This window comes from Tilletiaria anomala (genome assembly GCF_000711695.1).
Source record: "Tilletiaria anomala UBC 951 chromosome Unknown K437scaffold_15, whole genome shotgun sequence".
Taxonomy (NCBI): Eukaryota; Fungi; Basidiomycota; class Exobasidiomycetes; order Georgefischeriales; family Tilletiariaceae; genus Tilletiaria; species Tilletiaria anomala.
Window position 1 is genome coordinate 161,484 of NW_013547007.1, and position 21,773 is coordinate 183,256.

Below are 21,773 nucleotides of genomic sequence, written 5' to 3' on the forward strand. Positions count from 1 at the left end.
TCGGAGCTAATTGAGATCACCATCAACGGCACTGCTGAGATGCAACGGGCACCGCTTTCGTTATCTTTATCTGAAGAGCAATGCATCACCATATGATAGTGATGTTACAACGCTGTGTATTTGCAAAATAACGGCGCAGAATCGCAGCAGCATGCACCTTGGACGTCCCTGGAGACGCACACGTTCGGGTGACCATCGTCGCGACACATTCATGCGGTAGGCATGTCTCTTTCCGAACTTTACAATATACGCAAGGTGCTGCGCAATGATAGTGAGAGGGAAGGTGCTGGGTCTGGCCTCTCAGACGGAAAGCTCGCAGGCGCGCAAGGCCTCAGGGGCAGAGTTTGTATCTTGTGAGAGTTCGAAGTGTAGTCAATCACATTTGCATGATCTCATTGATACTTACCTTTTTTATTCACGCAGCTGCCGCAAGCAAGATGCTAGGTACATTTGTCCATCATGCAATGCAGCGTACTGCTCCAAAACGTGCTACTTGTCGAAGCGACACGCATCCTGCTCTGCTGCGTTCGCACAACGCTCCCTAGTAGAATATCGGGACAGGCTGGCTGTGCATGGCGGCAGTACGACAGCTGCACTCACCCGCGACAGCATTGATGATCTTCAAAATGCCCAAGCTGCAGCTGCGCGGAAGGAGATGATGAAAACTCTGAGAAAGCTGGAAGAACTGGGCCTTGACACCGAGCAAAGCGCTGAGAATGACTCAGCCTCCGAGAGTGACAAGGAAGGGCCAGGCCTGGATGATGGTCTCACACAGCAGCTTGGTGAGTAGAAGGCGAAACTTGGGGAGACTTGTGCTGATCGGACTGGGGACGCAGCTCAAACAAACAAGGTGGATGAGCTGCTAGCCTTCCTCACGCCAGAGGAACAAGAGTCATTTCATCGAATGTTGCGTGATCCGCAGAGCAGAGAGCGGCTCATGTCCGACTTGACAATCGAGGCGCACCACGTCATTTCAAGCACAATGTCCAATGCTTCATTTGAGAGGTCGCCCTCCGCAGGCAAGACTCGTACCCTGGACACTTGGCTTGCCGAGCCGTGGTGGGCGCTCACCGGCGAGTCGGGCAGCCCCTTGCGATCGTGTCTCCTTTCCACCCTTAACATCCCTGAAGGCGAGCCTACCTGTCTTCGGGAGTCTTTGGCTCAAGAATTCTCTGCAAGTGCAGCAAAGCTTATCTCGAAGATGCGGTCGACACTGCAAGCTGGATCCATGATGAAGATTAGAGACCTGCGATATAATCTGTTAAGCGTAATGTGAGATTTTGCTAGCCAGGTCTCACCCTGAGTTTACATGGAGCTGATAGCGCGAACAACTTCCCTTTTCAGACTTTCTTATGCGTACATAGTCCGACACCTGGCGGTGCCCAGTTTATCCAGCTTGTCCAAGCCATTCGATGAGGCAAGCATGGAAGCACAAGAGCAAGCACATGCAGCGTCGATGCTCTTAGATCGTCTGGCACCATTCTTGACGCGTGTCGCGCTCCCACAAGCCCCCAGTGGCCTCCTTGACGACAATCAGCACCTCGCCTCTACCGTACTCGAGAGCGCCGAGGATAGCACTCTCTGGTTTCTGGCTCGCTTAGGACCAGATGATGCTGGAAGAGAGCCTGCGAAGCTTCTTCTTGCGGTTACCAAAGACGCACAAAAACTCCTTTCTCCTAGTGCGATTTCAATAGCATCCATTGCCTCCACTGGCGAACCGACGGATGCAGCGGCAGATTCTTCCAACGAGCGACGATTCCTTAACCAGTATTTTCATTGCCGGATCCTTATTGCAGCCATCTTCGACCTTTGGATGGCCATCGAGCCTATGGTCCAGCAGACTGGTTCCCAATCAGCGAGCAAGGCTCGAAAGCACACAGCCGCCACGCGCTCCAAGCTTTTGCTCTACTTGGCACAGTATCTCGCAACATTCACTGCGTCGGAGAGAGAGAACTTTAATGAGGAACTAGCGGCGGAAACGACACGATTGGATATGGAGCTCGAAGATGCAGAGTTGCAAAATGAGGTCAAGGCGAAAGAGCATTTTGAGATGGAGCAAGCGCAGCTAGGCGCGCGGGGCTTGGAGCAACAGTCACCTCCCTTGGTGCCCGGACCGCAAGCTGACGCACCCTCGGCTCAGGGTGAATTATCGCATTTATGCCGTGAAGCAGGCCAACGGCAATCGGAGCCGGGGCCGATGATCGAGGTTTTGGACGTCCAGGACAGCGCTAGCCAGCTTGTTGCAGGCGAGGACTCTTCGATGACATATGCGGAGGTGCCGCAGAAGATGCCAAACTTCAAACAACTCAAACAGCAGCGCGGTCGCGGCGCTCAGAGGCTACAATGAAAAACACAACCTGCCAGAGATGTGGCACAGAAGTTAGATGTCAGTAGATGCCCTTTCGCATAAAGAGTCGGAAAACCTGGATTTTGCGCAAACTTAGAATCATTTTGCGCACGCGAGTCCGAAAGCCATTGTACTCAACATTAAAGCCCATCATCGTTTCTGCCCTGGTACCAACATTTCAACTTATTATGGAACTGGTAGCGCGCTTGTCACTGCTGGGTTGTCCTGACATCAACGATTCAAAATTATCCGTAGACTCCTATGCCAACGCATGCTTGGCTAGTGCGGGCGATTGCAATCGCATCGTTTTCCGGATTGGCCTAGTTTCGACCCCGCCAGCATCGCATTAGAGCGAGTCGTGTTATCGTTTGCGCACAGTGCCACCCCGAGAACACGGGCTTTGCATGTCGATGGGGAGAACAAAATGTGACCAGTGCAATCCGCCCGTGTGGGGCGGAATAGATCTAGTCGCACGTGACCATTCCAGCAAAACGCTGTGCATCTTCCGATGCAAAAAAGAAACTCTCTCGCCGGGAATCGAACCCGGGTCTCACCCGTCACTGTAACCTCACAGCGCAGGCACATGATGACAGGGGTGCGTCATAGCCACTAAACTACGAAAGAGATATGAGTACACCTAATATGCAGATCTATAACCCATCTGCATTCGTTGTAGTTGCTTTTGAATTGTTAGTCATGGATATCCGGAACCATTACAATCGTCATTATGAGGCGATTGACTTAGCCAAGGTCCAATGGTCGCAAGGAACAAGTGATGACTCTCAGCTACCTTTCCGCGAAGCATCCCGTGTCTGGTTTGCTTGTTGGTCAAGTTTCCATCTGTGTCGGGAGAATGATGGTGCCTTTTGTGCTAGCCCAGGCAGGGTCTGCAAGTTAGTGCGCTTCTCAGGCGCAAATTGATTTCTGTAGATTGAAAAGATAGTACAACGTTTATGCAAACTCTCTCTTCAACAGCTCGTCCACCTCTTGCTTCTCCACACTTTCCAACAATGATGGTAAGCTTGGGTTCGGCTTCCACCCAAGCGCCGGTAGCTTTTCCGCCTTGCTGATGGAATTGCACGCCAAGACTGAATAGCTGACGTCGACTCCGAAGAAAAACTTGTTGAGCTCGTCATCAGTGGCCGTGTGCATTTTCTTGCTGCTAAGCTTGCCCACAGCATGCAAGCGGCGCGCCACCACCTGAGCTAGGTCGCCCCACGAGAAGAGTTGCGTCTCGGCATAAATATATGGGCCACCTGGCGAGCCTGGCGGGCTCTGTTCGAGGTGCGACAAGAGGAGGAGATACGCAGAGACGAGGTCCTGGATGTGGATGGCGTTCCAGATGCCCTTGCCGCCCCCGACAACGAAAGCCTTGCCTGCCTTGACAGCCGCGCGAATGTGTGCAGGAACTTGGATCGACTGCTTGTTGAATGGCCCAGTTCCGAGGCCGTAGATTAAAGGAGGGGTGATGATCGCCGCACGCGCATTGAATTCCCTTTCAGCTTCTTCGTTGGCGAGAAGCTGCTTCAGAGTCAGGTCGACATCTCTGTGGGGAGCCGAGTCCTTGAGCCTAGAGTCGATCTCCGCTGGTCGCGTGTCGTAGAACGTGTAAGTGGCTGGGTCCGCTGCATACTTTCCATTCGAGTCATCGACGAGCACGCCGGTACCCGATGTGTGAATGTAGATGGTCTTGCGAGATTTGTTCGTCCGGGAACGGATGCCTTCAGCAATGGCCTTAGCAGACGAGATGTGATCAGCAGTGGCGACGTGGATGATCTGTGGAGTGTGGGGGAGCGAAGGGTTAGGACACTACTCAATCTGACAGCACTACCGCTGACGGAAGTACTCCCAATATCGCTCTTCGCTGCCTGAGCCTTGATAGTTTCCGTGTCATCAAGCGATCCCTTGACGGGCTGGACACCAAGCTCCTTAAGCTTGGCAGCCTGGCCATCGTTCCTGGTCAGCGCACTGACTTCAAGATCCTTCCGTTCTTGCAGCAGGGCCGTGAGGATCGAGCCGCCGATGAAGCCAGTGCCGACAAGGAAAAGCGTTTTCGGGGAAGACATGACTGTTGCTGTTGTGTTGATGATGTTGCTGTCCGTATGGATGTGGCCAGCTGACTGTTGATGAAAGCACTTCCATGGAAGGCTTGAATACTTGTTGCTGAACGACAAGTCCAAATCACAGCTGCGAACGGTACCCCAACCTGCGAATTTATAACTTGTCAGTGCATGATGCTGGCGTGTGGAAAGGTGCAATATGAACACGACAGCTCATAAAAGCAACAGCATTTTCGTTGGCACCAAAGCGTACGACGGGCTTTACCATGCTACAACGCCTCATTCGTGTGGCGCTGTGAACTGTGCCCCGACCATTATCAGCACTTCTTGGTACAAATACAAAACATAGATGATGTCATGTGAATGACGGACGTAAGGAGAATATACTGATTCTGTCCCGAATGTCCGGCCCGGTGCTCGGTGCCGACAGCAGGTATCTCCAAATTTGACCGGTTTGCCTCTCCAAGCGCTATATTGGACTGCATAAACGGGGGATAATCGCTAAGCGACAGATATATTGGCAATACAGGAACAATTTGACACAATTGCGGTGATAATGCTGAAATTGCAAATTCCTTAATGAGAAAAGAACTGCAAATGTTCTAAATATTTGCAACGCGAAGGTTGAGTGATGCGGAAAGCCTTTCGAAATCGCGCTAGTCCTCACAATTTTTGCCAGTCTTGACCTTTGATCTTCCGGGCATCTGGCTGCGGAGCATCAACTAAGCGCTATAATGTCACCGCATCGCCTGCTGACACCAACACTGGCATTGGGTTTTAAGACAAGTATGCGAATGTCATTGGTTGGGCATCTTCAACCGGAGCCCAAGAAGCTCAGATCGATCATGCTCTGGCCGTCCGGCAGGCTGCAAACATGTCAATGTACATGATCACGGCGGGTTTCAGTCCGCATCTGGAGACTCGAAAGGGATGGCGCCCTCGGCGGTCCTCTGTATAATACCGGTTGACCCGGGTGCACGATCTTGGAGACCAGGAAACGATCGACTGGTGGGCTTCCAAAAACCCAAGTGCTTGTCTTCGCTGCTACTCCTGCGCTGGGTCTTCAGCTCGTTGGCAGGTGGGATGAAGAAGTACTCAAAGAGCGTACATCCTCGAACAAGCTTGCCTCAAGCACTGGCGATGGCCCACCGGCAATGTGCGTGAATGTCAGATACCTGTGCGATACAATCTACATTGGTATGTTACGTGTGGCGACGCATGTCCTGCGCGCAATTTTCCATTAAAGAAAGTGCTTCCCGCCTGGTGCCGGGGAAGTGGCGTGTGTATTGTCCGAGCTCGTCGTCCCGCGACGTGCCTATCCAAGTATCCATGAGAAACCGAGCTATGTGTTCGACCTTCTCACTAACGATGCCTAATAAAGAATGTTGGCCTGCGACTCGGCTGGCCACCCAGTGTCGCAAAGCGAGTGCAAAGTCGAATGCTGTCCTCGCTCTGGCGACAAGAGCCAGAATGAGGCGCAGGCGTCTCAAAAATTTGCCGCAACGGCGAACAAGGCAGCTGACCAGCCAGCCATGACGACAAGAAAGCTTCCAATTGCAAAAATGCGGTTGAGTAGCACGTAGCGCTCCAAACGCGACCATGATACTACTCCCTGCTGCTTGCAAGGCTGTTGCACTGTTGAGAGTGCTTGCCCTGAAAGTGTTGTACCATCGAGGTCCGGCGTCGGCCTTGGTTGAGCAGTGCTCGTAATCGAATTTTGAAGCGCACTGCAATCCGTCCGATCCTCTGCAGCAGTGAGCTCAGAATAGCGTCGTTCCTCGCCAGGCGTATCCTCCACCAGAATCTGCAAAGTGGATGCGGCGCGCACAGCCTCTACAAGTGAGCTTTGCGTGGGAGACAGCGGGTCGCATCGTCGTTCAGGCACGGTGCGGATAGGCGACTGAAAAAAAGCGATTTCTGGTGTCGGATTGATGATTGAATCGACCGATGCAGTCCGCTGACGAGGTATTCGGACCGATGAGGATGCTCTAGATGGTTGTTGCTGTGAAATCGTCGCAAATGAAGAGTTGCCCGTGGTGTATAGCGACCCCAAAGTCGCCCGGCTTGCCGCAGTATGCAGAGTGCGCGTAGTCCCGCTGCCCATCGTGGTATTCCCTAACACATCAACCGAAAGAGACTGGTCCAAAACAACGCTTTCGTTCGGGCACTGCGTTGCGAATGTAGCATCTGCGTACTGCAAGATTGACACAGGAGAGCCTTGTAGATCCTTCTCGCGTGCCTCTTGCACACTTGCCTCGTGCGTCCACAGCGAGAATTTGGTATTACGATCGACCCTGATCTGCCCATGCTCATTGAGCCACCAGCCCCCAAGAAGCCAAAGCCACGGCATGCCGAGGAAGCCAGCATAGAACATGGCTTTCGACGGCAGGGCCGTGTCAAAGACGGAGGCAGGAATCGCCGATGCACGAAGCGACCTGCCAACATCTGGTTTTGCGTTGAAGCTGAGTCGGCCAAGGCTAATTCTACGACGGTGATACGGATGGTCACCGAATGGGCTGAGGGACGGACTGCGGCCATGTTTTGACATAATTGCCGCATCCTCCAGGTCGTTCGCAGTAAACCCTTCCAGACCCAGGCCCTGCACGCCAGTGGACTGCCGAGCACCTCTGAAGCGGACACTGGCCTGTACACCAAGCGTACCCAACTGCTCTGTATGTCTCATTTCTGGCGAGTCAACGATTGCTCTGGACGCAAGGATCGAACCGTCAAAATCCAGCCAGGGCGAGCCAGGCTGAGAAACAGCAGTTGAGCCGGTGACAGAACCTCTGGTGATTAAGTTCTTGGCTGTTGTCGCTGGAGGCTCGAGGGGGAGCATGGGACTTGATCTCGTTGCTGAGGCCCATGCATGGCTCAGGGGCGGACTGAAGGCGAGTGCCGGGGTGGTACCAGTTGGGCTTGATGCGACCCGAGGTGACCTTATCATGTCAAAATTCGTGGCCGGCAACACATTTGGTGCGTCATGCCCCTCCTTCGATTCTCCGGACATCTCTAGCCTGATCTCGTGTTCAGTTAGAACGTATCCAAGGCGAGAAACACGTCGAATATGACGCGATGGTCTCTTAGACGGGGCTGTCGTTGCTGCTGTAGGCGAGGCTAGCTTGTGATCAGTTGATTGTGGGTCGTCTCCCACAGAATGCGGTGGAGTGGGCGGCTGCGAGAATTCGGACTCAGGTCTGCCCTTCGGCGACGCAATCTGGTCCGTGAAACACTGCGCATCTTTTGAAATCGTACGTTGATGCCAGCCTAAAGATACTCGGCGAGCTTCTTTCGTTTTCTTGTCTACTAGGGCCAGTGGACGCATCGAAGTGCTGTTTTGGCGCATGGGCGGGCTGCTGATTGGCGATTTGCTACTGACCGGCGAGCTGACCGAAGCATCTTGTTTTGCCTTGCCTCCGAGGATGTTGAACATAGCAGATATCCGACCTGGGGTGGTGGGAGATTGAAGCACGGCGGTAGCAATCATGTTCTTCAAGCCGGACGGCGGTCGAGGTGCGTCGCTTGCTTCGGATAGGCGCGGCGGCTCTTCAAGCACCTTCATCGGCGGTGTGACGTTGCACGCAAAGCCGTCCAAGCTGCTGCTGGATCTTGGCAGTCCAACAGAAGCTTCGGTCTGTTGTTCTGCCGCGGCAGGGTGAAGAGTGTAGGACTTTTGTTCCTCATCCAAGTCTGGTACGGCTGGTCCAAGAATCAACCCCAACGCAAGGCTAGTTGAATTGCCGTCAGAAAGCAAATTCTTATCGTCAAGCAAGAGTGGACTTTGAGGCCAGGGCCCGTGTCCCTTTTCTGAGCCGTCCAAAGGAGCGACAGCTGAAATGAACAAAGGACCCTCTGTCCTGCTGTCAGTACTCAGGATGATGGTTTGTTTGGGACGTTCTGCTTCGCTGCCATCTCCTTCCCATGGACTGTCTGCATTGCTGCTGACGCTGGGGCTAAGCTCCGCGCACGATTGATGTCGAGGTTGTACGCTCTTGCGCTGTTGCTCGACCCACTGCTTGGTGAGCGGCTCCTCCTCTGTCTTCGACTCTTGCAGCTTTTCCAACCGAGCGCGTGAAGAGAGTTTGAAAGGTGGGATGTATGGCCCACCGCTGAAATCTGGCTCATCTACTGTTGTCAGGGACGATTGCGTAACCTTGCCGCTCCACGCAGTGGTCAGCACCGATGCTGAGACTCTAGCGCCCATGCTCCCTGCGGAAGGGGCCGTCGATTGACTGAAGTGACTTGAGCCGCTAGTCATCGGCTCAGAGAACAGCTCGGAGAATGGAGTGAGGGGACTCGAGTCGGCTGGAGAAAGCCTCTGCCCAGCAAGGCTACTAGGTGAAAGACCAGCGATTGCCATCTCGTAGCGTGCAGCTGCAGATAGCACCTTTGATGTCGACGCAAGCGGGGCCTGTGATAGCAACGAGCCGCTCTGTGGCGTGAATGCATCCTTCAGAGTATCCTCCGTTTGGGAGACATGGGGGCTGTATTGCAGCCCGTTCGCATTGCCGGACAACGAAAAGGAGTGAGTATCGTCTTCGGCGGTCTGGAAAGTCGAAGCACTGCCCGTGCTCAGACGATCTCCATCTTTTGAAAAAACACTGCCTTTGCGGCGCAGATGCGCAGTGTCCGACAAAGACAGCCTTGGCTCGTCGAATGTCTTGCTGGCCGCTGTGACGAAGCTTCGTCGGGAGCTGATAGCAGACGCAGCAGATGGCCTGCCATGCATCGAAGCGCTTCGCAGCGGTAAGTTGGCTGCAAGGCTGTATTCGAGCTCGAACCCTTCACCATCTACCATCGGAAGTGGGGGTTCAGGACGAAGTCGACGTGAATTCGAGCGTCGAGGCTCTCGGGCTCCAATCGAAGGGGTAGCAGAAGCACCAGCAGTCCGTTTTTGCAAATCGTCAAGCAGCTCTTCCATGTCTTCGATGGACTTTGCATCCTTGACCAATTCGTATGCTGCTTCCGGTGGGAAGCTCTTGCGCGGCACGGGAAGTGGCACGGTCGAAGATGACTCAGTCAGATCATCGTGCTGATCAAAGCTGGGTTTTGAGCCCGACAGAGCAGCGTCCAGTGGAAGCGGAGGTAGTGGGGCCGTCGGCGGTGCTGAAGGCGGAGGGTAGGAGCCGGCAGAAGATGCCATGGACGCCTTTGTGCTCCACGAACGCGTCAAGCCTGCTGGCACAGTGGCCGATGGTCGAGTCTCGTCTATGACCGCTGCTGTATCTCGCTTGAGGCCCGAATGTTGACCACGACGCGTGGAGCTCAATGGTGTGATGGGAAGCAGCTCATCGCCATCTGCAATGCTACCAGAAGGCTCGCCCAAGTCAGGCGAAAAGGCGGACTGAAGTCCATTTTGCTCTGCACGCTCAACTTCATTGATAAGCGTCTGCGCTCCTATTTTGTGATTCGATCCCTTCTTATGCGCGCCGCTTAGCTCGCCCTTGGTGCTCTGCTTTCTGTGTCTCTCCTTCACTGGCGACTCGAGCGCCAACGGAGCCGGCGGCTTCTTCGCCGTTCTTCTGAGCCAGTTCGCACTGGCAGCCATGCCCCTCGGGTGCGTTGGGACGCCATTACCATTTCGGTAGCGCTCTGGCGAGCCATCGATGCCATCCGTAAACCATGCAGGTCGTGTGCGTAAGGAGGGTGCTGGTGACGAAAATGTAAGGCCCGATGAACTCTTGGCGGGCGAGGGCGAGGTGAGCGAGACGATCGGGACGGCAAGCTGAGCGTGCTGCTGTCGCTCGACATCCATAACCCTAGAAGAATAGGATGAGCTGGGGCTGGAACTGGCAAGGAGGTTGGTGTTGGGCCGACTTGGGGACTTGGGTGGACGTCCCTTGCTTGGACTTGAGCCCCTCGGCGATGACGTCGCGGCAGCGTGCGAAGCCGATTCTTCCGCGCTACTAATAAAATCAAAGCTAAGATCAAGGTCAACGCCACCATCTTTGACATGGGCTTCTTTGTATTTGTCGGGCCCACCCGTGGGGCCAATATAGATGCCTAAAGCGCTAAGATCGGTCAATGCGCCAGAGAGCGAGGATGCTGGTATGTGATACGTCTTTCCTTTGGCGCTACTTTGGCCACTTGATCGCTTGCGCTCCTCATCAAGGTCACTTCCAGTTTTCTTTCCAGTTGGTACGTCCGTCTCAGTGGCCTTGAGTGTCGCTTGCAAGCGCGCCATTTCAACATGCGCATTCATCGGCGCAGCGCTTTTGACAGGCGCGTTGACAGATGTCTTCCTTTCTGTTGCTTCCTTTCCCCCAGCCACCTGGTCAGGCTCGGCAAGCGGCACGAAAGCCGCCAACATGGATGGCGGCGCGAACCGCTCGGCGACAGTTCCTCCCGCTTCAGCTTGGAGCTCCTGGGCCAATGCTGGCGAAGCAGAGGTAGCATCATTTGAAGGGGCAGGGTGGCTGTTGCTAATATTCATCCTGCTGCTCTTCAGCCACAATCCCGCTCCAGAGCCGCTCCCCACACCGGTACCGCTGTGCTGTCGCGCAAGCCCTAATCCCGTCGGACCCAAGCTGCTGCCTTTTTCGGCAACATCTTCTTCATCCTCATCTTGGACATGATCTTTGTGACCCTGATTGGAGTCGGGTGAAGGGACGTGGATCGCAGATGTGCTCGGCACGGGTCCCGTGCGGTTCGAGCGTCGCGGGTCTGCTTTGATTGGTCGGTGAAGAGAAGGCATCGTGCCCTTGAAAAACCGATTTCCCGGCAAAGATACGCTGAATGGAGTGGCAGGATGCGATCGACACAAAGCCCGTCATTCAGTGTCCAAGAACAAATAGAGCCTGCTCTAACAAGGATGCTCACCTATCGCTCAGCGGTCACTGTCCTTTCCCTAGAGGTATGTTATCTCAGGGGCACATCCTTGCCCAGGTCATCGCGCTTTGAGAACCTACGCGCCACGGCAGCAGTGAGAAACGTAGTCAATACGTCGTTCTCGGGCATCTGCCACAGCGTGAGGATCGTATCTACCTTGGTAACTACAACAAGTACAGACGAATCGATAGAATCGAAAGCTGAAAGGTGAGCTGGTTACTCGGGGACAGCGGGGAAGGAAGGCGAAGCGAGTGTGATGGCGACAGTGAAGAGGTCGTTGCAACTCGTAAGGAAGTACAAGCAGATTGAAGTCGTCGTCGTTCAGCCTACAAGGATGCTCTTGATGCTGGAAATATGATGGTGATTACAAGTGCTGGAGATCGAAAGCTGCGAGTATAAGCGAAGGTGGACGGAGTTTCAGTGAAGGAAATCTCATTAGTGATTAGGTGGTGTATGATGTACGATCAGGGGTTGTTAAGAGTTTAGACCTGCCACGACTCACTTTACACGTCACCGTCGTCGTCCGTCAACAGGAAGCAGCTGCGACCGTTCTATTCTGCGATGAAAGACAATGCGATGATGACGAAATTCTCCGGCTCGATCAAAGCTCCGACGAAGCTGAGAATTCGGCTTCTTTCGTTGATTTCTCCTACTTTGACTTTCCGATGGTTATTACCGAATCACGCCGGCAAGCAAGCGATGCTCTGCACCCTTGTTCGGTGCCTGGTGAGAGGGCTTGCGAGCAAGGTCGAGAAGGGGTCACGAGAACGCGCGAAGCCGCTTGCAGTCTTGAGTTGTGCCCTCACTGTTGCCTGCAGCGTCCTCGTTTGATGTCGTAGCGGATAAGCTCGCGCTACAGGTGCAGTTTGCAGTACTTGTTGGTGAAATGGGTTTGCGGAGGATGGCGATGCGCTTTGCCGACCGTAGTGCGTGGTTGGCACCAAACCAAAGCTGGCTGTCCAACGGAGAACAGAAGTGCAAGAGCGGTAGGGGGTCGAGCGCTTGGAAAGCTTGCCTGCAAAGCGAGAAGGTACCTTCGAGCGCCAGGGTCTTCGACCTTCGGCTATCGTACGCAAAGGGCTTTTTACAAGGTCACTGCTTGATGACAGTAGTTGCAATGGCCGAAGAGCCTCGCCGATATCAAAGAGAACCACTGAAAAGCCAAGCGTAGCAATTGTTCATCAACCCTTCATGAATAAAGAGCCAAAGAAGAATTAGGGGCTTGTTCGAATGGCCATGATCGGGGGCACCTTCGCAGCATCAGCGGGTTTCGCAGCAAGACCGAAAGGGGAAGACAAGAGTTCTGCAACATTGACAGCTGCTTGCTCGGCCGCAGGCTCCACGTTGCGACGTGATCTGCGCCAGGAGCATAGGCAGGCCTGGGCTGAATGCTAGCGGACTGAATGGCCGAGGCAGGGTAGGGCAGGCGTAGGCACCGCTGACGGCTCATGTGCGAGCTGGGACATCTTGCGGCATCTGCTTGGTGTATTGGCCGCCAGCCCACCGCTTGAGCCCTTCCTGAAGAAAGAAAACCCATGGACCAACGTCATTTGTCCCTATATGACCCGAGTTCTTGGAAATGAACGTAGTGAGCATTGCACAAGTGTACACAGTCACATCGTGTCATCGTTGCTGTGCTCATCGCTTACGATCAGCTGCAGCGCTCAGCACGTTCAACTTCCAGTTAGGGGCCAAGTGCATCCACATTGATCCACAATGAGCACTGGCCACTACTTTCCGGCCCCAAATTTCTCCCAATACGCTTCCACTGCGAGCTTGCCGGCATTCGAAGCGCAACCGTCAGGGCCCGGAGCAGGCAAACCGTTTGGCGTCCGAAAACATTATTGCGCGCTGGTTGCTGTAGCGTGTAGGCAGTGTAGGCCTGTAGTGTTGCTGTGAACGCTGGAGTGTGCGACATGCGATTACAAAACTGTCGTACAAGCTATGTCCCTGTGGTTCCGCAGGTCTCCGCCGTCCCCTTTGTCATCGATGCACTCAGGTTGTATGAATGAAAGTACGCGGAACGGTCTGACGAAAAGTCAAGCGAGAGTCGTTGAGCTGGCCAGCTGAGCGGTGCGCTTCACAGTTCACACCTTTTCACACTGCTTCACATGTGCCTGCAAGCTGCGATGAAGAGCAACCCACAACGAGTCATGAGAAAAGAGTCGTTTTCACAGAACTTACTGTCGGATGAAACATCCGGTGACAGGATGTGAGGAAAGAACAAAAGAACCGTTGAGAATGGAATGCTACAAGCGAGAGAGGCCTAAAGAAAACCTGTTTGTTTGTTGTGCCTAGAATCTCGGCCGAAACAATTACCGTGTGCCAACCCTTTTATTGTGAGGTTTGGCAGACCTCCGGGGACGCACGAATCGCCGACATTTGGTCTTGCGGCTGTTGCGCATGCCGCTCGGATCCACGGCAAACTGCGGAGATAAACCGGTGTCCTCTCGAGTCGCTGGCTGGCCGAAACGCCGTTGCGCCATACTGGTGCATACTACGTCCTTACACCGAGGTCGCCACTCCTTCATGTGGGGGGAACTCACCATATTCTTGTTGGACCTTGTCCACTTGATCCAACCCCTCCTTGCCGAAGCGTTTCGAAAGGATTAAGGGGGTGTTCCCGAACGAGGTACTGCCACAGAGCATCAAGCGTCCAAAATGGCTTGAGAGAAACATCCTCGCACAAAGCCCACAGAAGCTCAAGAACAACGGTCGTCGTCAGTCCCATGTGCGAGAACAGCTCGGTGCGTTGCCACAGCCGTATCAATCAAGGCTTCAAAGAGCCGTCAAGGTTGAAGCCTCACTCTCGCTCTCTCCTGCATTTGATGGCGCCAGAGAGACGGATTCCCTACTCCGTGTCACACTGCGCACCTCGGTCAGTATGCCCTACACGGTGTCGGTGGCATAATGATCGAAGCTCCCGGTGTCGAGGCGCGCGGGCGCATCACGCCGCAAGACCTGAGCATGATCCGCGAAGCGCATGTGCCAGCGTATGCGTCGCTGATCTCCTCCCTCAAGGCGATGGCGGTTGGTCTGCCCGTCGGTATCCAGCTCATGCAGCCGGTTGCAAGGCTTCCACGTGGAGTCCGTACCACTGTGGCACGCGTAAGCAGCGAGTGTGCGTTAAAAAGAGGAAGGCGGATGGGACGACGATGTTGTGGCCCCTAGTGAAATCGCATTCGACTAAGAGGAACAGGGCAGGCCCGGAAGTGAAGGCTGGCTAATCCCAAAGAAACTGTCCGCGCAGAACGTTGAGGAGATCCAGCAAGCCTGTGTCACGGCTGCCGAGCGCGCCTTTGAGATAGGAGCCAACGTTATCAAGCTGCACGCCGCCGACGGCTACCTTTTGCATTATTTCCTCTACCCATTCTCCACCGAGCGCACGGACAAGTGTGGCGGCAGCGTTTAGAGTCGTGTGCTGGTGTTCGTCAAGACTGTACAAGCCATCAAGTCCAAGCACCCGTCCAAGTTGCTTTGGGTGCGCGCGAGCAGCAACGACTTCTTGGAGCATCTCGAAGAGCATCAATGGAAATACAGAATATGGAACATCGAGCAGACCAAGCGTCTCGCACCCTTGCTCGCCGCAGCAGGCGTTTAAGTGCTCGACTGCTCCCCCCCTCCTTTTGAGCGCGCAAAACATCAAGCCGGGCCCAACGTACCAGCTGCCGCGGCCGTATCCAAACTAAAACTTCCCAGGCTCATCATCGGCAGAATCGGGATCCTGGAAGGCGATGAATTCACCGGCTACGTCGCCGAGAAGGCGCTACAGGTAGGGAAAGCAGACCTGATTCTGTTGGCCAGAGGCGGGCTTGCAAACCTGAAGTGGGTGGAGGAGGCGGCCGTAGAGGTTATGGGTGCCCTGTACACAGTTCATCACGCGTATCAACGCTTCCACCTGGCCAAGCGCTCTCCACTCAAGGCTCAGAACAACAACTAAACCCACAAAATTGTCAAGAGCGATGAAGATGGTGTGAATTGCATGAAGATGAATTTAGAAGAAAAGACTCTGTTTTCATTGAATCGAATGAACCGCGTGCGAAGCAATGCTGCACTCACCGACTGGGGCGGTCATGTCAACAGAGCGACGTTCCAGAACACCATGTGCGATAAGGTACAGATTCTAACGCGAGAATGAACAGATCAGAGCGACAAAGAAAAAACAGTGCCTTTGGGAAACAACAAGGAATACGAGATGATGTGCCTCAACGCCTTCCAGCCAAGACCTTCCAACTCGGGCTGGGTCCCAGCTTCGGCTGCGAAGCCGAGTGCGTAGGCGCCTCGAATACGCCCCCACCAGAAATGGTGCTAGCGACGCCAACAGCGCCAAAAGTAGAGTAGGTCGGGATGTGCACGTCCCTGGAACCGATGCCGGAAACGACAGGGCCAAAGACATCTTCGCCCACAACTGACAACGTCGACGACCTGTCCTTTCGATGGACACCGAGTGCGCTGCGCGAACGCTGAAAGTGGAAAATGCTCGGCGGTTTGGGAGCACGCAAAGACGAGATGGGTGACGTGGGTGGACTCGTCACGACTGTCGAGGCTGTACTGATGCTAAAGCGTGAGTGGGAATGCGCATGCGAGATGGAGCTGTTGGTGGATGTGCTGCGCGTTCTCAGGGAGATGGGCGTCGTAGGTGAAGCGCTGAGCGGAGGGGGATCCGCGGAACAAGGGTCGTACTGTTGATGTTGCTGTCCATCCGCAGAGATGTGGCTTTTCTGCGGCCTGCGAGCAGCTTCAAGCAGATTAGGAACGGAGCGCGCTTTGGACAGAGAATTGTGTACACGTTCGCGGCGGCCGTTGCCACTGCTTTTAGAATATGTCAAGGCGACTCGTGCCACGTCACCCTCCCCCAGTGGTGGTCGGTCATTGCGCTGCGCATTAACTGCAGTCTCGGAAATCGAAGAGATGCTGAAGGACGGCCACCTGCCCCTTCCTCCAGTCTTGAAGCGATCCTTCAAGTTCTTGACCGTGGCAAGGATCGAGAGCGAGCTCGGCGCGCGCTCGGCTCCTCGTGAAGCGGCGGCGGTGCGTGCAGCGTGAGCCGTCGCCAAAGGCAAAAGTGGAGGCGGCACCTGCCGGTGCGAGCTGGAAGGGAGGTGCAGCGGCGAGCAGAACACCGTGTCATCTGCAGCTGAGGCGAACGGGACGCCAACCAAGTCGCATTGTTCTCGCAAGTCATACGCCGAGCGCTGCCGACCGAAGCGGAAGCCGATGGCGCGCTGGTAATCGTGGCTGGTGCGGCTGCTGCTACTCCGCCGGCTGAGGCGGGAGGACGAACGTGCGCCGCCAGCCGCGCTTGTGCTCGACAGACCATCATCCAGTTTTTCTTCGCGTACAGTCTGCTGGGCCCCACCACGGAGGAGGCTGGCGAGCCACAAGGGCGTGGTCTTCCAATGCGGCTGCACGCCAGCGCTGCCGGCAGGGGCCAACTGCTCATCAAGCGCGACGGACGAGTCGACGCTGAACGTGCTGCGCGAACGCTCGTGCATGCCAAACGAGACGCTCGCACTAGCGAGAACTGACTCGCCTGTGAGGCGCGCGAGCTTGTCGCAGCTGCGAGCCCGGCGCATGAGCTCGTCCGCCAGCTGCTGCTGCGATTGAAGGAAAGTAGCGCCGGATGTGTGCATGGTCATTGCGAGGGCAGATGCAGGGCGGCGCATCGTTCGCACCGCGAAGAAAACGTTGTCGTCGTCGTCGTCATCATCGCTTTCGGTCTCGCCCTCACCTTCGCGCTGCTCCTCGGATTCGCCATGGTCAGACTCTCCTGTAGAGCTTCGCATCACAGTCGTGGGCTCCGAGAAGGATATCTGCCTTCTGGCATGGGTCCGTCCAATTATGCTCTGATGACCTGCAAAAACACCAGATGTGCGACAAATGGGGACCTCTCCGAGGCTGCGCCTACGATCGCTACTGCGCTCGTCTCTGTTCTCGTTATCACCGTCGTCAGTCTGCTCGCGTTCGAGCTGGGTTGAAGAACGGTCGTCGGCTATCCACTCGCGTTCGCCAGAGGCGATTGTGAGCGACGGTGAGCACTTGGACGGTGAACTGGGCGACAGGCGCTCTCCGCCTGAAAGCCGTTGGACGGCGGCATTGAGGCGCTGCAAGGGTTGCACCCGTATCATGTGCGTGTCAGTGAGCGAACTGTACAATGTAGACAAAGCGTGCAGCAAGAATCCAACTCACTCGAATCTCCGCCTTGTGCTCTTCCAGCAACTCACGCTGCCGCCCGATCTCCTCTCGAAGCCTCCAGTCGAACAAGTCCGGCGTGCTGGTGCCTGCACGAGCGTTGCCCATACCTAGCAACGAATCTCTGTTGCTTGCGAACACGGTTTCTCCGCGATTCAGCAATTGCCCCTGCACCTGCTGCTGCTGAACCTGCTCATCGTGGTGACTACGCGCATACGGCGGGAGGTGACCGAGCGCAGAGGCGAAGGGTGGCATGAGGCTGGCGCGGGATGCGGGGCGGCTGCCCGTCGACGACGCCAATGCAGAAGCCGATGGGACACACGCATTCGTCAGGCTTGTGGCGCGTGCCCGTGAAGGGACCACGGTGGTGGCATGGGCCAGCGCTGCCGTCGCGTGTCGCGGCTGCGAATTAGCAGCCGCTCCAGCACGCGCTCGCGCGAGTGCAAACGGCTCGTCGGTCAGCGATGAAGTGCGATAGCGGATAGATGAGCGATGACTCTGCAGAAAATAACCGAGTGCGAGTGAATGGGCGTGGTGCACACGTCAGTACTGTATACCCTACCCAAAAGCAGGAACGAGACGTGATACCGCAAGAGAGACACGCACCGAGCTTCTCCCATTCGAGCCGGAATTGACGATCGAGCCTAATGAGTCAGCCGGTCCAATCGACCGAGCGCGGATGGACCAGCTAGCCTGGTCGGCATGGTTGGCAGCCTGTAGCGAGCCCGTCAACAATGATGACGGCGTGAACACAGTTCCGTTGCCAAACGCAGGAGCGAGCAGCTCGGCGGGCAACGAGTTCCGTCTGTGCGCGTCAGACCTGGCGCGGACGCTGCCTACGCCACCGCACCCGCTGCTGACAGCCAGAAGTGGCTGGCTGGGACGGCGCAAAGGCGAGCGGGGAGGTACAACCGGTGGCTCCTGCTGCTGCTGTCGTTTTTGTTGGTTGGCGAGAGCAAGCGCTTGTGCACCGTGCAAGCCCAATTGCGGCGTCAGGGTCAGGCGCTTGAGACCTCTGGGATGCGATGGCACTGGCAGCAGTGGCAAGGTACATGTGGGCGACACATTCATGGGCCCACCAGCAGCCTCGGAACTGGGCGCAAGGCTGTCGTTGCTGCTGCTCATGCTCGTACTGACCAAGTCGTAGCTACTCCTGCTGCTGTTGTGGCTGTGGTTAGGCGTCCAGCTGTCACTATTGCTATTCCTGTTGCTGATGCTGCTGTGGTGCGATGGCATATCGTCCGTTTCGCTGAATTGAGCTAGCGAGTGGAACGAAGCGGCACTGGCATCGCGATAATGGCCGCGGCTCTCCCCGTCGTCGTCGCTGAGCTTGTCCCCGTCATCGGGGTCATAGCAGCTCGGCTCACTCAGGCTAGACATGCTCTCTGGAGCGTCCGCATCGTGCACCTCCGCTGCAAGCTCTTTCTCCCTGCCGCTATTGATGCGCTGCAAAGAAGCAACACGCGGAGTGGGAAAGGCGCTGAGGATGTGTCCGAGGTTCGGCGTGGGTGGATCAGCGGCCATCGCGCTCGGACATGGCGACGGCGTGGAGGGCCCATAGTGATGAGGAGAGTAGAACGCGCAATCGTTGGGAATGCTTGTGACCTGAAGGTGATGCTGATGCTGAGAGCGGCGAGTCGTCGCGTCGCCTTCGATGCCGGCTGTCTCGAGCTTCCTGTCCACTCCAATGTCATTGTCATCTTTTGCAGGCAGAGAGGTTAGCGGCAACTCCCGGTCGTTCAACGGATGCGACACGTGCTGCCGGGCGGTGCCGAGCATGCTTGCGATGCGCGCCTGAGCCGCCGCATCGGCATTGACGATCGATGTGCGTGCAGCGCGTCTGATCCTTGTGCGTGGCGACGACGCTGACGACGGCGACAACGATGCCCGTGTTGAATAGTGGGAAGAAGAGGGAAACGCGGAGCCGGGGCCCGAGCTCGAGCCTGAGTCCGAGGAGGATGAACCGCCCGACTGCTGCTGAAGACGCAGCTCACGAGGTTGCGAAGCGTCGCTAAACGTCGCAAAGCGCGGCATCGCCTGCTGGGTATCCTTCTTGGGGTTCCCGAGGGCTGCTGCGGCGGCGGCGTATAAATGACGCTGCGATCTGCATTTTGCAGTGCTTGGCAGTGGCACGATTGCTGCGGGTGCCGCTAGGACGTTTATGTTGTCTGAATCATCAAAGCTGTTCGAGCTGAGCTCTTGCTGTGTCGACGCGCCATCGGCCGTGCCGGTACAATTGACGGTGCCCTTGACGCGCTCCTGCGGTTGCTGCTGCTGGCGACGAGCGTCGCACACGTTGGCGATGTTGCTAAATACGTGGACCATCGTCCCGGCTTGCTTGAGCCTGGGCCGGATCGTAGATTAAGCAGACAGCGACACCCATGCGGCCAAGCCAGCGAAGGATCACGAGGAGAGCTGGAGCCTCGGTGGGTGGAATCCCAAGCAATTGCAAGGTCAAGGAGGGCGATGGTGGTAGTAGTGGTGGTGGTTGTGATAATGGCGGCAAAAACGAACGAGAGAGCATCAATTGCATGTAGACTGCAGTGGGTATGACCATGGGATGGCCCCATGAGAATGCAAAAGAGTGGCAAGGGCCGGAAATACACACAAGTCACATGGCAATGACATTGCATGATGGAATTATCCTTCGTTTGCTCCCAGTCTGGGGCCAGAGCCTTCCGTTGCAAGAGCGCTGACCGGACGCATACCCAATGCAGAAAGGGAATAAAAGAAGCCAAAAGGGTTTGCTGCAGGGGATGCATGGGCCAATGTCACCGAGAGGTAAAAGTACAGAGGATCGCTTAGGCGCTTTCACAGGCAATGGACGATAAGAGCCAACTGGTGCCCCCTGCCGCCGCCGCCTCCTCCTCTCTGCTGTCACCTGTATAAGGTGGAGTGGCACCACGACTGGCAACGAGGAGAAGGAGGGAGAGCTGCTGTTTCTCATCGGATGGAACACCCCCTTGCGAAATGCAAGGGGGTGTATATCTGTTCTTGCTTATCTAATCGAAATCGCGTTTTCTGTCCACCCATTTTGGGTGTTGGTATTGAGGAACGTGTACGGTGTCACGCGACGCGTCGAGTCGGGACAACTCTTCTCCGGTGGTGACCGTCAGCGACTCCAGCAGGCCGTCCATGTCCTTGGGGACGTTCCGTGCTTTCTAGTCTGTAGATGTGGACGATAGGGCGCACTAGAGTTGGTCAGGAACCTGTTTGACTCTGTGGGAAACCCAAGAATTCCGGAAACCTCTGAGCCCATTCCCCCGGGAACCTATTAAGGCCCCGAAAACTCCGGAATATTCGGAAGGCCACCGGGTCTGGGTCTGTGGCCCCACTCTTACAGTGGCTTCTAGTTCTGGAAACTGTCGGAAAACCACCTTGCTGGCCCGCTGAAACCCCCAGATCCGCTCTCTGGAAAAAGAACGGTCGGAGCAGATTCAACAGATTCCCTATCTCGGCTAGCAAAATATGGTGTAGCCTTACAGATGCTTTCCGGGGGTTACCGGAGCTCGATTTCGAGCAGCCTCTTCCTGTAACCACTTTACGTGGGCTTCCTGGGTTGGTTACCTGCCAGAATTATGGGCCAACTCTAAGGCCCACTGCGATTGGCCGAAAGGGCGATCCGTGAACGTTTTGTGGGCGGAACTCAACGCAACGTACTTGGCTCGATCTTTGTTGGGTGCACCGGTAGGCCGAACAGTTGCAAGCCTCCATAGCTCCCTACCTCTCAGACCTCAGTACACCCCAGATCGCCATGATCAGCTTCAGGCTCGAACTCTTCTTCAACGCGCTCGACAGCAGAAGCTTCACCAGGCTTGTATGTATGTAGGTACCAGAACAAGAGCTGGAGTAACCCCTGGCATCCCATCTTCCGTCTATCTACATCGAGTCTCGACGACCACAGATTCATTTTTGGCTCACCATTCGCCATGCACTACTACTAATTCCACAATTCACCGTTCACCGCACCGATTACCATACACTCCTCGTGGTCGTCTCGAAGCGGTACTGCGGCGGGTCTGGTCGAGCCCGGCCGAGACGAAGGGCATCCTCCATAGTCGCGAGAATACATGGATTGCATTCTGGATGAGTTTTGCTTGCGGCGATATCTTCTGCGACACATGCCTTGGAAGCGCGTGACGGGTGAGGCCATGTGAGAGCCGCGTACTGGACGCTCCGTGCGTTCAGTCTTCTTTGGATCTGTACTGGCGTACAGCCGGTTGACATGAAAGCGGTTGAGCGGGCCGATGTGAGCGAAAGCTTACCCTCCACGTTGCTTGGCTGACAGGGTTGACACTTGATTGACGCGCCGTCCTTCACCCGCAGTGGATATCATGCTGAAAGTTACG

General features: G+C 55.6%; 6 protein-coding genes and 1 non-coding gene across 7 annotated transcripts; 3 read left to right on the forward strand and 4 right to left on the reverse strand.

Moving 5' to 3' along the window:
- Positions 1-3: 3 nt before the first annotated feature.
- On the forward strand, positions 4-2,527 carry K437DRAFT_272857 (uncharacterized protein). Its single transcript, XM_013389409.1, has 4 exons — positions 4-353; positions 424-782; positions 837-1,272; positions 1,345-2,527. Exons 1-4 carry the CDS (start codon positions 223-225, stop codon positions 2,345-2,347), a joined length of 1,929 nt encoding a protein of 642 aa, XP_013244863.1. The 5' UTR covers positions 4-222; the 3' UTR covers positions 2,348-2,527.
- A 342-nt stretch (positions 2,528-2,869) lies between these two features.
- On the reverse strand, positions 2,870-2,971 carry K437DRAFT_t15. The gene has a single exon. It is a non-coding gene; the product is annotated as a tRNA-Asp (tRNA).
- A 267-nt stretch (positions 2,972-3,238) lies between these two features.
- K437DRAFT_254752 (NAD(P)-binding protein) lies at positions 3,239-4,720 on the reverse strand. The gene is made up of 2 exons (XM_013389410.1): positions 4,198-4,720; positions 3,239-4,123 (listed from the first exon to the last, which is right to left on the reverse strand). The coding sequence occupies exons 1-2, from the start codon at positions 4,411-4,413 to the stop codon at positions 3,299-3,301; spliced, it is 1,041 nt and encodes a 346-aa protein (XP_013244864.1). The 5' UTR covers positions 4,414-4,720; the 3' UTR covers positions 3,239-3,298.
- An 875-nt stretch (positions 4,721-5,595) lies between these two features.
- On the reverse strand, positions 5,596-11,594 carry K437DRAFT_45971 (uncharacterized protein). Its single transcript, XM_013389354.1, has 2 exons — positions 11,224-11,594; positions 5,596-11,135 (listed from the first exon to the last, which is right to left on the reverse strand). Exon 2 carries the CDS (start codon positions 11,096-11,098, stop codon positions 5,894-5,896), a length of 5,205 nt encoding a protein of 1,734 aa, XP_013244808.1. The 5' UTR covers positions 11,099-11,135; positions 11,224-11,594; the 3' UTR covers positions 5,596-5,893.
- Positions 11,067-12,242, forward strand: K437DRAFT_46039 (uncharacterized protein). The gene is made up of 2 exons (XM_013389355.1): positions 11,067-11,439; positions 11,766-12,242. Exons 1-2 carry the CDS (start codon positions 11,153-11,155, stop codon positions 12,061-12,063), a joined length of 585 nt encoding a protein of 194 aa, XP_013244809.1. The 5' UTR covers positions 11,067-11,152; the 3' UTR covers positions 12,064-12,242.
- A 1,488-nt stretch (positions 12,243-13,730) lies between these two features.
- K437DRAFT_293375 (FMN-linked oxidoreductase) lies at positions 13,731-14,644 on the forward strand (the record flags this gene model as incomplete). The annotated part of the gene is made up of 3 exons (XM_013389411.1): positions 13,731-13,979; positions 14,116-14,340; positions 14,432-14,644. Exons 1-3 carry the CDS (start codon positions 13,962-13,964, stop codon positions 14,642-14,644), a joined length of 456 nt encoding a protein of 151 aa, XP_013244865.1. The 5' UTR covers positions 13,731-13,961.
- Positions 14,645-15,437: 793 nt separating this feature from the next.
- Positions 15,438-19,749, reverse strand: K437DRAFT_267026 (uncharacterized protein; the record flags this gene model as incomplete). Its single annotated transcript, XM_013389412.1, has 3 exons — positions 15,438-17,336; positions 17,422-17,922; positions 18,031-19,749. 3 exons carry the CDS (start codon positions 19,747-19,749, stop codon positions 15,438-15,440), a joined length of 4,119 nt encoding a protein of 1,372 aa, XP_013244866.1.
- Positions 19,750-21,773: the final 2,024 nt, after the last annotated feature.